Source organism: Aspergillus tubingensis, assembly GCF_013340325.1.
Source record: "Aspergillus tubingensis WU-2223L DNA, scaffold_8, whole genome shotgun sequence".
Taxonomy (NCBI): Eukaryota; Fungi; Ascomycota; class Eurotiomycetes; order Eurotiales; family Aspergillaceae; genus Aspergillus; species Aspergillus tubingensis.
The window spans coordinates 519,173-534,208 of record NW_023336282.1 but is presented as its reverse complement, the minus strand read 5'-3'; the positions used below and the strand labels follow the sequence as shown (position 1 = coordinate 534,208).

Genomic DNA, 15,036 nt, shown 5'->3' with positions numbered 1-15,036 from the left:
CAGTTTGCGCATGTGGTTGTGATTGCGCCGGTGTTGGCGCACGTGGGGCATTTGCGGGGCATTGTTGTTGTCTGTCTGGAGATGTGTGGGTGTTGGGGAGGTGGATGTGGTAGAGGGAGCTAGCTGGTTTGGTTGGGATGAGGGTGTTAGTTGTAGTATACTGGTTATTAGGGTTGGGTGGGTTGTGAGTATGTAGAAGGGGAGGGTACAGTTTGATATGTTGTGACTGTGGATGATGTTGGGTGTATACGAGGTTGATGAAAAATAGACTCTGCTTGATATCTATGCTGTGATCTAGTTAGATTTGAATTGCTAGTTATATTATTCTATTGACCTTGCGGCTCTGGTCATTTCACATTGCTATAACTGCATATACTAATAGACAAGGAATCGACACCAAGATCAGGCCCCCATTAGAAGGAGTGGTATAAGTATAAAAGCATTAACTATACTACTTCTAGTCCAGAACCATGCTATACCATTCAGCTACCTAGTTGGTACAGTGTAAATATGCATAAAAGTTATCTTAAGCTTGAAAGCCAAGGCACCACCCACATAGATATCAAGGCCAGGAATGGCTCGGACCGAACCCCAAGAAAAAGCCCTTCAGTTCCAGCCAGTGGCATACTCCCACATATCTTACCTGCATGGACCACGTATCTGTCACGAGGTGAAGTTGATCCTTCGGCGTGATGAACTTGGTTCATGGTTTGTTGGAACCGCTTGTAGCGCGGTCTGGCTTGGGGGGTAGATTGCAGGCAGTGGTATATAGGGTGGTTTTATGGGTTGGGTATTAGAAGGTCATATGAAGGGAGGGAAGTCTGGTGGTGCAGTGTGGTAATAGTTCGTGGTCCGCTGAGGATGGGTAGTAAGGTGTATTGTATGGGAATTCTGAAAAGTAATAATTTCAGTAGACTTGAGAGATGAGTATGGAGATGCTGAGTTGCTGTTGCTTTGATGGTTGTTGATGTACATTGTCTGTAGTATTTCACTGCGGGGAGTCTAAGATCTAGATACTGCATCAATAACATTAGACTTAGAACTCTAAGTTAGTTTAATTGTCAACCCTATCCTTTCTTGCCTGAACCGCTTGGGACGAAACAAGACACCTCCAGTGGAAAGAGAGTGAGGGGGGTACAAATGTTATAATTATCTCGAAATCTAACATGACCCTTTCCACAATATCATTTGACGTCCCACATGCACGTGGGAAATTGTGAAAGGTTCCACGAACATGTTCGCTCTTCCAGGAAAATGTCGAGTTGCACTTGTTCTTAGTTCTAAGAATATGATCATGTTGGATCTAGTTGGTCAACGTAGATACTTTTGTGAATGGACGGGGAACTGGAAATGATCTTGAGTATATGAGCAAGTGTACTCATATTAATTAGTGTTTATTCTCTATCTCATGGTTTCGATCTATACCTCAATTCTGTTCTTAGCCCATGGGTTCGTGGTAGATAGACAAGTCTATATTCTGGAAATGCGGGTTTTTATGCTTATACTATCCTTGCTTGTACTATTATTACGTTTCAGCTAATGCTCTATTCCTGATTTCCCGATATACTTTGAATAGAACAGGCACTTTTTGTGTCTGTATGACTTTTGAAGCTTAAGGCAGGCTTTCACTTGGGGTCTGGAAAGTATTCATGCAGTGTGGTGTATGATTTACATAGTGTAGGTACTCAAGATAGAAGGATCTACCGGTAGAATTAGAGAGCGAAAGTATGTAAATCGGATGCCACCATAATTATAAATTCAAGGAATCGGAGTATTCGCATATTAGAGTGTTTTTATTGATAACAGTGTCTTTCTACTATGATAGAGGAAGAATAATCTACCCACATTCAAATGCGATCAAAGACAACATGCAACTACCATTGTTTTGTATGTCCTCAAAATAATAACTTGTTGTCATCGACAGAGGATGCCAAGTTGTATACGTCCAGTGCGTGCTCCAGAGCGATCAGTGAGTGCGCAGGAGAGCTGGACGGGACAAACAACTTCAGTAATGTCACTACTATTATTTTCTCCGGAGAAATAATATCAGCAGCGGCTTATCTACTAGCCCCATGAGAGCAAAACTAAACTTTCAGAGATGTTGAAGCGTGGCTGACTGACAGACAGACAGAATTTCAATAAACTACTGCGTAGTAGATAACTTAGTAGCTCGAACTATTGATTGCATTACGGGAGGAAAATAGTGTGATGAGTGACAATGACTTAGTCTGTGCTTACTGCAGCTGTTCAGCCCTCACATACTAGTATGGAAAAAGGTTCAGGCAAGGCAAGGGAGTGTTGTAGAAAAAGAAAAAAGGCAAAAGCCACAATGGAATTCTCCGAGCCGCTTGGACCCATTGTACTTTGATGTACAGTAAAGTAGTCTAGTAGTAGAGACTCCGTGCATAGTCTAGCATAACAGCATAAGCAAAGAAAAGAAAAAGAAAAAGGGTATGGAAAAGAAGTGAGTGAGTGAATGAGTGCATTCCGGGTTCCCTGCAGCTCCCGCCCCTCTTCTTGCACCAGAATCGGGATCATCAGTGGATCATCAGATGCAGGTTTAGCATCATGCAGATTGGGCTATTGTGTGAACTATGAGATTAGCTAACGCGGGTGCAGGGCTGCATGAGATTGATAGTTTGTGAGTGTGTGTTCTCTTGATGGGAATCATTTTAGGGCAGGTTCGGTCTACTGTGGGATGTGTTGGTGAAGCCTGCATGGCATAAGTGTGATGACATGATTTGATGGGTGGTGGCGATTGAGACATGGCGAAAAGGAAGGAAATAATGATGACTCAATGAGTTGAGGAAGTGGATACAAGGGACAGAAGATCATTCTTCAAACAAATGATCGGTGTTGGGGCCACCCCGCATTATTGATGGAGATGATGGGATGGGATCAGCATACTTTGTGCTTTGAAAGTAGTCTAGCTCTCTCTCTCTCTCGCTGCTGGAGTGTGACCCAAATGAGGGGGCACCTGCTCTGCCCAGCTTCTGGGCAATGAATGGGGCATTGAGAGGGGGACAATGGCACACCTCACTAGCCATATGCACCTCAACTCATGAAATCCTATCTATCCAATCTAGATACCTTGGCTGGGGTGATTTCTATCGGAAAGACGGCCGTCTTGTTCCTGCCGAGGGGAGATAAAAGGGAAAAAAGGACCAGAAGCGGCCGTGGATTATTGCATTGGGCGGCACCCAATCAGCCCAGCGATGGGGTCGTGTTTAAAGTTGGATCCAAGGAAGCTCCGAGTCGATTCAGGTCTAACCGCCAAGAGTCGGTGTGAATAATCTATTAGTTGTGATCATGAGAGACGGCACGAAGCGCCGTTTTTCTTCTTTTTTCTTACGGTCGGAAATAGTTGTCGACCAGTGTAGACATCAGTAACCTTGTAGTTGAGGTGGTGGATGTTTCACTACATGTCTACTGTTACTTACTAAATAGTAGTACTGACTTGCCAACAACACTCGGCTATCCGCGGGTTGCTGCTGCTGCTGCTGCCTGATCGCGTGAGGAGATGCTGGTTTGATCCCTCTCTTGCTTGCTACCCGTAGGAGGGAATTGATGATGTTGTTGTTCTTGTTCAATCCTCATATCTTCTCCGTATCAATTGATCGATCGATCTATTTGTCTCCACGAGTGATGAAGCTGAAAAGCTCCAGTCGATCGCCAGCCATGGATGATGATCGAGTTAGTCAAGTTAACTCCAAGGGAAGCAATTAATGCTGACCCCGGATCGGCCGGAAGGGACCAAAGACCCGAAGGAATCTAGAAAACGAGGATCCCCGCTCCGTATCTGGGAAGGTTGGCTGGTGACTTGTCGAGCTGAGCAGAACATCCAGCATCATTCGACAAAGTTAGTAGGAGTACTCCGTAGTAGTAGTACACAATTCTTTGACCAAACCAGCATTATTTCAATAGGGGCCAAAACAAGACAGAAGATGAAAAACAAAGGGCCCTTGGTTGAGTCTTCTTTTTGAGACGCGGATGGATGGTGGATCCTTGTGCCTGGCCTTTTTCGGACGGTCCTTCTTTTCTGTCATCATTTCATGATTATTAACCTTCAGCAACCAGGTGATGCTCGTATCCCTAATCGACCAGGGGGAGAGTACTAACTAACTAACTAACTACCTACTAGTGGACTATCGCGCTATGACGTTGGAGAGGCTGTGGCTGTTGGCAACAACATCCATATTATTATTATTCTGATGATTATTATTATTGTAATAGTAATAATCTTGTTCGAATTTCTCTCTTTCCCTTGGCGAGAAAAACAATAATTCCAATATCCACTTTTGGGTTGAAACTGGCACTACTACTGTTTAGACTGTGACTGACTGCCTGCCTTGACTCCCTCTTCCTCTCCCTTTGCCATTCCATTCCAATTCCCCATTTTCCCAAATGCTCATTCTGTTTCTCCGTCTCAACTGGTTCATCCTGCTGTGCTGACTGGTTGTGTGAATCCCTCCTTCTTTTTCCTCCTTTCATTTCTTTTTTTCCCTATCCTGTTTTTCTTTTCCTCCTTTCGCGTGCTTATCCCGCCTCTTTCCTGGCTCACTGTCTCTCTCTCTGCCGCTATCAACGGGGACGGCGTTCGTGCATCGGTCGCCCTTGCATCCCCCATCCTTTCTCCTCCTGCTCGGGCTGTCCTGCTGCCACTCCTATCTATCTCTCCCACGCACACACACCCTCCCTTGACATTTTCCTTTTTCTCTCTCGTGACTCTGATTTGCCTTCTTCTGCGTGAGCTTTTTGTCAACGTCCCCACTAAGACCAGTCAATTCCCTCACCGGCTTTCCTTCATCACTCTCCTTCGGGCATCCGGTGCCCCTCGCCATTCTTCACCCTCGCGAATCCCTCCCCTCCGGTCCTAAAACTAGTATTCTCCCTCCAGCGCTGGCCCACTTGAGACACATACCCTAGTCCTACCTTTCGTCACTGATGGGGCTCGCGCCATCCTAGCGACTACCCTCCTTTCCCTCTCCTTATCGCCCTCTTATATCGTGCGCCGTCCCGCCCCGACGGCACTCCCTCTCCGACCATGGGTGTCTCCCCATCTGGCAATCATCATCGACGGCGGAGTTCAGTGCTAGCGGGCGCTTCACAGTCAGCTCCAATCGAACACCGGGACGATACCCCAAGGGCCATTGGAGACCCTGCTGGCTCCAAACGAGAGGAGCCCAAGTCCTCGCCGGCTGAGGACGCAGACATCTCGGACCTGTCCTCGATCGCAGAGAGCTTGGAAATGGATTATATTAGCTCAGACGACGACCTCCATGATGACGAAGAAACGGGTCTCACAGCGAAGCAGAGACGCCAGAGGCGCCGCAGAAGGCAGCAGCGTCGACAGTTGGATGCCCGCATCGCCGACGTCAAGGCCTCGAAGCACGATACATTACCCTTTGGATTCACAGACAGTGATGTCTTCAGGAGGCTGTCCATCAATGCGGGCTTGATCCTACTGTGGTATTTCTTTTCGCTGTCGATTTCAATTGTGAGTTGCTCCCGTGCGCGGATTTCATGGCTCACATGCTAACCCCCGTCGGTCTTGGTAGTACAACAAGTGGATGTTCTCCGATGACGATGTTGTCTTCCCTTTCCCCCTCTTTACCACGAGCTTGCATATGGCCGTTCAGTTTACCTTTTCATCCATTCTCCTATATTTGATACCCTCCCTGCGTCCGAAAGCGCCCGTTACATCCACACCTACAGGTTCGCCCGTGAGCGAACATGACCCCCATGAGTCCCGACCGGTGGTCACCCGGTTATTCTACCTTACACGTCTCGTCCCCTGCGGTGCGGCGACTTCCCTCGATATTGGTCTAGGAAATATGTCCCTGAAGTTCATTTCCCTCACCTTCCTCACCATGTGCAAATCATCTGCACTAGCATTCGTCCTTCTCTTTGCCTTTGTTTTCCGCCTCGAAACCCCATCCGTCAAGTTGATAGTGATCATTGCTACGATGACCGTCGGTGTGGTCATGATGGTCGCCGGTGAGACCGCTTTCAATGCGGTTGGGTTTATCCTCGTCATTGCATCCGCCTTCTTCTCGGGCTTCCGGTGGGGCCTCACGCAGATCCTCCTGCTACGTCATCCTGCGACGGCGAACCCGTTCTCGACCCTCTTCTTCCTTACGCCTGTGATGTTTTTCTCCCTGATCGTCATTGCGCTGGCGGTAGAGGGGCCATTGGAGATCATCGCCGGCTTCCAAGCCCTGGCGGCTGCCCGTGGAGGCCTGTTTGCTGTCTTCCTGCTGATCTTCCCTGGTATCCTGGCTTTCTGCATGATTTCCTCTGAGTTTGCGCTCCTCAAGCGCTCCTCGGTCGTGACGCTGAGCATTTGCGGCATCTTCAAGGAAGTCGTCACCATCAGTGCTGCCGGGGTCATCTTCCACGATCAGCTCACTGCAGTCAACATTACGGGCCTGGTGGTCACCATTGGCAGCATCGTGTCCTACAACTACATGAAGATCTCTAAAATGCGCTCAGAATCTCAAAAGGGCGCGTGGACACGGAGTCCTAACCTGGACTCTGAGGACGATTCCGATCCGACTGGGGAGCGCGGAGAGTACAGTCGGATCCGCAACCCGGAAACGAGCACTTTCCAATCTCCGGGCATCCATGTCGACGAGGACAATGTGAATATTACTCCTGAGGATGACTTGACTGCTGGCGGTCGGCGCTCATTCCGTGTTCGTGCCAGCGGCGCTAGCAATGCGCTCGGGTTAAGCATCAACACCACCAATCTCGGGGATCACGATAGAAATTTCTCCCCGCGAGTGTCGGCCCCCTCGCCCTTGAAATCGGCGCCCCCAGTCATCACTTCCCTGGAAGCTGAGCTTAACCGGACAGCTTCCGGCCCTAGCCTCGGTAGCAAGCCCCTGACATCTCCAGAACGGGCTTCACCTGAAGGACGCTCAGCTACCTAGACGAGTAAATCTGGAATAGCTGTTTCACGCATTTTCACCATGGTTCATGGGACCACTGGTATGGTTCGACCTGGATTTTGCTTCCCTACTTTTCTTGATATCCCAAGACCCCTTTGTCGGTCTACAACGTCATGGCATCAGCGTTCGAGTTCGTCGATGGTCGCAGCACGTTTCTGATTTGGATGGTCCTTTTCATTTTATAACGGCGGTTCTGATCAGCATGCCTAGAAATCGGCATGTCTGGAGTACATTGGGCGTCCCGCACATATTGGCAGACGATGTCTGGTATAGACAGTGATTTATCGAGTGATACCATGTTATCTATCTCTTAGCTCTAACGGAGCTTAATCGCATTGCAGTCTACGTAATATCGATGTCAAAGTAGAACACTCTACTCCAATATTATATACCATTCACACATCATTCTGTTCATACATTTCAATAACTCCATACGTAGTACTATTTCTCCGAACAACTCTGACACCCCTCCTCATCACTCTCATCCTTCCCCTTCTTCCCCCTCGTAGTTTTCGTCTTCGTCTTCGTATTCCCCTTCGCCTTCCCACCCCCATTCATCATCTCCATCAACGTCTTCTGCCCCTTCTCCTTCTTCGCCGCCTTCTTCGCCTCCGCCTCCATCTTCCGCTCATACTGCTCCATCTGCTTCTCGCGCATCTCCCTCCCCTCCTCAGACAACTTCGCCTCCAACGCCCGGAACTCCTCGCCCTCCGGATCCATCCCAATCAACGACTCCAGCAGCGCAATTTCCCCCGCCCAGACGTTAAAATCCGGTACTAGCTTTGCAGCAGCTCCAGCCGGCTTCTTCTTCTTACCCTTGGAAGACCCGTCCCCTTCCTCCTTGATATCTTCTCCCTCGGGTCGATCAATCGGCGTCTCCAAGATCATGGGTAATCCCTCGAGCCGCGGCTCGTTCATGACGTTGTGGAATGCGCGGAGACCCAGGAATCCCGTGCCGATGTTGGCGTGTAAGTCGCGTTTACTTCCCCGCGGGGCTTTGGAGTCGTTTAGGTGCAGGGCGCGGAGGTATTGGAGGCCGATTACGTCGGAGAATTCTTGCATGAAGGAGGCGAAGCCTGATGGGGAGGTGAGGTCGTATCCTGCTGCGAAGCTGTGGCAGGTGTCGATGCAGATGCCGATTCGGTGGTGGTATTCTTGCGGGATTTGGGATAGGATGTCGCGGAACTCGTGTAGGTAGCCGCCTATTGTGCTGCCGTGGCCGCACATGGTTTCGAGGACCGGGGTCACGGTGCTGGTGGCGGAGAGGGCGGAGGTTAGGGCCTTTGCGAGTCGGGTTATGGCTGAGGCGTGCGGGGTTTGGTTGGCGCTGCCGGGGCTGTGGGGTTGGAGAGTTAGTTTGTGGTGGTGAGGTGGAGGGTATAGATGTGGGGTTGTTGGGGGCGTACTGGAAGTTGTAGAGGGTGATGCCGAGGGCTTCGCAGCGGCGGAGGTCGTCGAGGAATGAGTCGTATGCTTGCTTGGCTTTGGTCTTGTCTTCTTGGGCTAGGTTCACGAGGTAGGAGCCGTGGGGGAGGATGTGTCTGGTATGTGGTTAGATTAGGGTTGGGTAGGTAGGTTGATTGATTGGTATAGGCTCACTTTGCGCCGTCGTATTTGTGCTCGATGCAGAGGTTGCGGAATTGGTCGCGGTGGTCATCTTGAAGGGCTGGATTGTCCCATTTCCGCTGGGACTTGAGGAATAGGGCAAAGGCGTTGCCGCTGGGAGGAATTAGTGATGGTTGGTTGTGATGGTGAGTGGACGTACCCGATGTGCATGCTGTTGTGAACCGCGTTAAAGACGCCTGTAACACATCGTAAGCATCATATCATGGATGATTCTATCGAGTAAATGCCAACCTTTGGCAGCGCTGACATGAGCGCCTACGCACATGCGCAGACCCTGCGTGCGCGCCCTCAACGGTACCATCTCGACTTCTTCCTTTGTCTTTCTCTTCCTCGTAACCTTGGCCTTCACCTTCGGCTTCTCATCCGCTTCTTCGTCCTTGACCTCGTCTTCGTCGTCAATGTCTGCTTCGACTGTGACTGTCTCTTCCTCCTCAACCTCCTTCTTCACCGAAACGACCCGACCACGAGATTTCCTCGGTGTCGCCTTGGGGCTCTCAGCAGATTCGGTCGGTGCTGTGCGCGCAGTGGTTTTGCCAGATGGCGACTGCGTTCCGAGACCTTCGACGGATTTAACGCGCTTCGATCTTCGTAGCGGGGAGCTCTGTTCCTGAGGGTCGTCTGGCTTGCGCTTGTTGCCTCCCAGTTCGGGGGAGCGTGGCGGCTCAGTCGCCACTGCGGTTGAGGCTGCTTTTCGGGTACCGCGCGGAGGCATCGCAGCTTGTCTGGGGCACTTCAAGGACTATGAAGTCACCCGATCTGGCCAGTCGTTCTGGAATGGTGGGATGGCAGGCGATGGTGGGCCGTGAAAGACAGCAGGATCGGCCCGGCGGTTTGACGCGGTCGACGCGAGCGGGAATTGCTTGCTTGAGGCGATTGCTTGATTTGAATTTCCCACGCGTTATATTGAGTAGGATATAAATTGATTAGATGTGTTCGAATATGAGTAACTGATTTGAATCTCAAATATTCCTTAACAAATTATGGATTGTCCTCAAAAAGCATCATGAACATCTCTGCAGCAGCGGCAGCGAATATTACCCGATATGGGCTAGCGCCCATGTGACTGGTCGTCGAGGTAACGAGCTATAGTGGGACTAGCGGCTGTTTATCGATAAACTGCCCGAGTCGGTCAATCCCATTCAATCTCCTCGAGTCCCTTTGCTACATCTCGCCAGCCCACCATCTCGACATCTTCACCGCTATCATCGCAAAGTTACTACGACCGATCACTAACCACCCTCCACGCACTCGCTCTGATCCACTTCTCATATTCATCTGTCGCCGCAATGGCGGCCAACGAAGACCACGTCAACTTCGACATCATCGAAGGCCAGAAGGAGAACATTCAGTCGCTACCAGGAGGCCGCTCAGCAAGAGAGTTGGCTCGCATCTTCTCTCCGCGCGAGTCTACAGACATCTTGGCTACACCGTCCCCAAATGATACCCGCACAGTGAATGATGGCATCCGCCAGGAATATGAATCAGAATTGCGGGCCATAGGAGAATCCGACGACCCGCTGGATATTTACGACCGATATGTGAAATGGACGCTAAATGCTTATCCTACCGCCCAAGCTACAACTGAATCCGGCCTTCTGCCCCTCCTGGAGCGTGCCGTGAAACATTTCCTCAACTCCCCTCATTATAAGAACGACCCCCGTTATCTGCGCCTGTGGCTCCACTACATCAGACTCTTTTCCGACTCGCCGCGGGAGACATTCGCTTTTCTGGCACGCCACCGCATCGGAGAAGGACTCGCATTGTTCTACGAAGAATTTGCGGCTTGGCTGGAAAGTGCAGGAAGATGGACACAGGCCGACGAGGTGTACCGGCTTGGCATTGACAAAGAAGCGCGCCCCGCAGAACGACTTGTGCGCAAATACAGCGAGTTCCAGCACCGCTACGAAAACCACACACAGGACAATGGCCCCTCATCACCTGCACTACCGGCTGTGCGCCCAGCATTGGCTGCCAAGATCGACCCCTTCGCTTCGGCTTCTGCGGAAGAAGCCGATCCCCAGGCCCAGCGCCCAGCACCCGCCCGCAGCGCTGCCCCAAAGACGAAATCCGGCAAGCCGAAGATGGCGATCTTTTCCGATGCCGATTCACCCAGCCAACCAGCTGTCAGTGCGCCGGCACAAGGGTGGGACAGCATTGGCTCGATGCATGACCGACGGAAGGAGAACAAGGTTGAGGCAAAGCCATGGGCAGGAGAGACTTTGAAGGCGGGGAAGAAGCCGGCACCGGCACAGAAGATGACGATTTTCAGGGATGAGGTAAGTTCAGGTTATTTTACCTACTCTTTCTGATTTCCGTATATTTACGATCACAGGACTAATTGGTGGCATGAACCGCATTGGTTTACGATTTATGTATTCAGTCAAATTCAAATTTACAAGCAAAAGAAGCATTGCAATCGAAACATGTTCCAGAGCATCGCGTAAGGGAAGCGGTTAACCCACGTACAGGGAGACGGGAGCGCGTGTTCGTCAACCTTGAAGCAGTATACCCAGACTACAAGAACCCGAATCATGAAGTGAGCTTCGAAGAACTTAGAGCTATCAGCCGTGGCTGGATGGGCAAGAACTGGCGGGCCCACAAAGAGCCCCTCAAGCAGATCTCAGGCAATGCTGCTTCTGCGGAGATTCCCTCCGAGAACCCTCTTGAGCATGGGCTTGAAAATGACTTACCACAACAGTTTAAGCAGAAGTTGACTGTCAAAGATGCAGAGACCCACGACCCCGAACGGGGAAATTCGGCCCAGGAAAGCAAAACCAACAAAGCGCGGAAGTTGAAGCTTCGTGAAGTGAAGGGAGAAACACAGACGAGTAAGTATCTACTTTGACTCATTCCGTACTTAATGCTCTTTCATTCACTGTCTTGTGTACTAATCCAATTGAAGTCAAAATGAAATTTGATTCGCCCACTGGAGGCAAGATTCGCCGCAAGAGCACTGCGGAGCCAACCATGACTATCCACACCCGCGCTGCAACAGACGAGATCTATAGCATCTTCAATCAGCCACTCAAAGCAGAGACCGAGAATGCAGAGAGTAGTGACTTCGATGACGATGATTATACGAGCGCTGGAGAGAGCACGGTCACTGGTCGCATGTCTGCTGCATCAAGCGACTTCGGCGATGATGATACAACCTTTCATAAGTCGTTTGTCGAAGGTGACGAGGATGGATTCGAAGATAACACTCGCGCTGAGAGCGTGGCAGATGGAGAGTGGACGCAGTTCTCGGCTTGTGATGTGCCGAATCTGGGAGCTGCTCATTCACCTGCCATGCCGGAGGACTCCACATACCATGGCAGAGATAACACAGAGCAGTTCGATGATGCAGATGAGAATGGCGAAAGGCAGCGATTTGTTCCCCAAATGCCTGAAGATTACAATCCACCATATGGTCCTTATCGAGACCCCGCAATCATGGCTCAGAATCGCCTGCCTTTCATGACACCAATCGTTGAACAGACCGAACATTCTTTGTCAATGACAGCAGCGAGAAACAGTCTCTATAATGCGAAGACGCCGTCGAAGCCCCCGATGGGCAATCTCTTGTTGTCGAGCCCGTTGATTCCTGCCACCCCTCACCACGATGACTTTCCTGATATTCCTGAAGACGTTGCTCTCAGCCCCACGATGGAGAAGTTTCGAACAAGCTTCAAATTGAGCCCCCTGAAGGAAATCACTCAGACAGGAGTAGTTATCAAGGATGAGCTGTGCAACCCCACTGACAGGGATATTCGCAACACGATTCTTCGGTCATTGCAGCCTCCGCTGGCATCGTACCCTGGCTACCACGGCCACCCGGACATGGACACTCACTATGGCTCTGAGATACAGCGATACCTCAAGACAAGCCCAAAGCGTTCAAGAAGCGGGGATGAGGCATCTTTCGATGTTCCCATCCTTGAACTTCCAGGTGCTGAGAGAAGCTATATCATCAGGCGTGAGCTCGGTGCCGGTGCTTATGCGCCGGTCTATTTTGCAGAGAGCATCGACAGTCTACCTTCCGACTCGGAAACCGACTCCAACAACAGAGATTCCCACAACCCTAGTCCCATTCGATATGACACACCCCGTCACGGCTTCGAAGCGATCAAGCTAGAGGTAGGACCACCCAGTGAGTGGGAGTTCTACATGATCCGCACGGCAAATGAACGATTGAGCCAGCATCCCGAATACTCCCGCGCCACTGAAAGTATCATCCGCGCGCACGAGCTTCACGTCTACAAAGGAGAAAGCATCTTGGTCGAAGATTACCGTGGACAAGGAACATTGCTCGATCTCGTGAACCTCATCCGTAACGAGCCGATCTCAGCCACTACCAACGCCGAAGGCGGTATAGACGAGGTCCTGGCCATGTTCTTCACAGTGGAGCTCTTCCGTATCGTCGAATCCCTTCACTCCTGTGGCATCTTACACGGCGACATCAAAGCCGACAACTGCCTCGTCCGCCTCGACGACAAGCCCGTACCGCCTCCCTCCCTGATCGACCTAGGCGACGAGATCACCGCAGACCCACGCGAAATTCACTACTCCCCCCGGGGCCTCCACGGCTGGCGCAACAAGGGTCTCTCACTGATCGACTTCGGCCGCAGTATCGACATGCAAGCCTTCCAACCATCTGTCCAATTCGTCGCCGACTGGGAAACCGGCAAGCACGAATGCAACGAAATCCGCGAGAAGCGACCCTGGACGCATCAAATCGATCTCTACGGCCTGGCAGGCACCATCCACGTCATGCTCTTCGGAAAGTACCTCGAGTCCGTCCCCAGCGGCAATACCCCGGAGACAAAGACGTACCGAATCCGCGAGTCTCTGAAACGCTACTGGGAGCGCGACATCTGGAACGACGTCTTCGACCTCCTCCTCAACCCCGGCGAAGAGAGATGGGCTCAGCTGGAACGCGCAGGCCAGAACCCTGCCGCTATGGCCAGTGAGGACGGACCTATCCTCCCCGTGACGAATTCTATGAGACATCTCCGCGAGAGAATGGAAGCTTGGCTCTTCACTAATGCAGAGAAGAAGGGTCTTGGATTGCAGATCCGGAAATTAGAGGCTATTTATGCGGAGAGGAGGAAGCGCTTGGAGAAGTGTTAATCCGAATGCTTCTTATCCTTTGTTCGCCTTCTTTCACTGTTCCCCTTACAACTCCCAACCCCCTTCCCCCATTGTCCTTTCACTAATAATCCATCATCCCCCTTTCGACGATGCACGTGACACGTACAGTACGCACTTTATACCCCCTCCTGTCTTTTTTCTTTTTCGTGTGTTGCAGCGTTGGCGTTTGGGTTGTTGTTTCACATTTACACATATGTACTTATTTCCTTGTTCTTATTGTCTGTTACTATATTATAGTGGACGTTGGTCTGAATACATATGATATGATAGTTACATACGTTGCATGTTATGCATTGTAGATTGTCCTAGTATCTGGGGAGTTCATTGAGTTAGGGATAAGTTGCATCGTATCGAGTATAGAAATGTCTTGGCATTAATCCAGATTTTGATGAACAAGTGAATGATGTATAGGGAACTGATATGGACAGTCTCGTGATAAAAACAATGGATTACGAAGAGACATTGCAGGCAATGCTAGCATGTCTAGTGTAGGCAGTTGTGGATGGGGTCGGGGTGGTATGGTAAGCATGGTCTATGCGAGTATCCATTCACTCGGACACTGCAGTGCGGTAATTCATTGGATCATACCAGTTCTGCTTATCTTGATTGCTTCAATCCCATGATTCATATCCAACATGAGGTATCGTTCATTCTTGAAAACTAGATCAATGCAAAAATGCTATACTAACAGCCGAGCTACAATGCAACCACAGTCAATAGTTTTACATATTGTTAAAGAAAGAAGAAATGTATTCTTTGAAAAATAGAGATAGTAAGAGACATAATGAGAGATGTAGACAAGTTGAAAGCCAATAAAAACATGCTTGACTGGAGCAAGACATGCTGAACAGATAGACAGACAACAATGTAAGTAATGGTCAGTCAGTAAGTAGGACGAACATGAAGCAAGTTCGAAGAAAAATGTCAGTTAAAGCAAGGCTGAAACTGTAAGCTAAACGCTGCAAAGACAATGGGGCGCTTTCCATAAGACGTCGTCACTAAGCAGCTGCCAAGTCGTGCGGATTCGTTTCATCTATGAGTCATTCATTCAATAGCGGCGTCTCTCCATTCCAATCATCACTGCACATGCTAAATGGGGCATGCGAAAGGTTCATCAAGATCAAAGACGGATCGCACGGTAATGTTAAGTGTTCAAATTCGATGGGAAGATATGAGAAAGAGATAAAGAGATGAAAAGAGATTGAAAGATAGTGGGTTGCCAGAGTTGGTTTGTTTTGTAGGTTTTTTCGGTTTTCGGTGTTTCTGGCACTGTTTGTGATACTGTCGATGTTTGTTCAAAGAGTGTATGGAGTTCGGTATGTTGAGATAA

At 50.0% G+C, this 15,036-nt stretch overlaps 3 protein-coding genes across 3 annotated transcripts; 2 read left to right on the top strand and 1 right to left on the bottom strand.

The window, feature by feature from the left end:
* Window positions 1-5,044: 5,044 nt before the first annotated feature.
* AtWU_06513 (putative nucleotide-sugar transporter) lies at window positions 5,045-6,932 on the top strand (the record flags this gene model as incomplete). The annotated part of the gene is made up of 2 exons (XM_035501622.1): window positions 5,045-5,497; window positions 5,559-6,932. The coding sequence occupies 2 exons, from the start codon at window positions 5,045-5,047 to the stop codon at window positions 6,930-6,932; spliced, it is 1,827 nt and encodes a 608-aa protein (XP_035357515.1).
* Window positions 6,933-7,391: 459 nt separating this feature from the next.
* On the bottom strand, window positions 7,392-9,288 carry AtWU_06512 (DNA-(apurinic or apyrimidinic site) lyase APN1; the record flags this gene model as incomplete). The annotated part of the gene is made up of 5 exons (XM_035501621.1): window positions 7,392-8,286; window positions 8,357-8,491; window positions 8,550-8,669; window positions 8,716-8,752; window positions 8,808-9,288. The coding sequence occupies 5 exons, from the start codon at window positions 9,286-9,288 to the stop codon at window positions 7,392-7,394; spliced, it is 1,668 nt and encodes a 555-aa protein (XP_035357514.1).
* Window positions 9,289-9,862: 574 nt separating this feature from the next.
* AtWU_06511 (putative checkpoint protein kinase (SldA)) lies at window positions 9,863-13,685 on the top strand (the record flags this gene model as incomplete). Its single annotated transcript, XM_035501620.1, has 3 exons — window positions 9,863-10,852; window positions 10,957-11,404; window positions 11,479-13,685. The coding sequence occupies 3 exons, from the start codon at window positions 9,863-9,865 to the stop codon at window positions 13,683-13,685; spliced, it is 3,645 nt and encodes a 1,214-aa protein (XP_035357513.1).
* Between the last annotated feature and the right edge of the window lie 1,351 nt (window positions 13,686-15,036).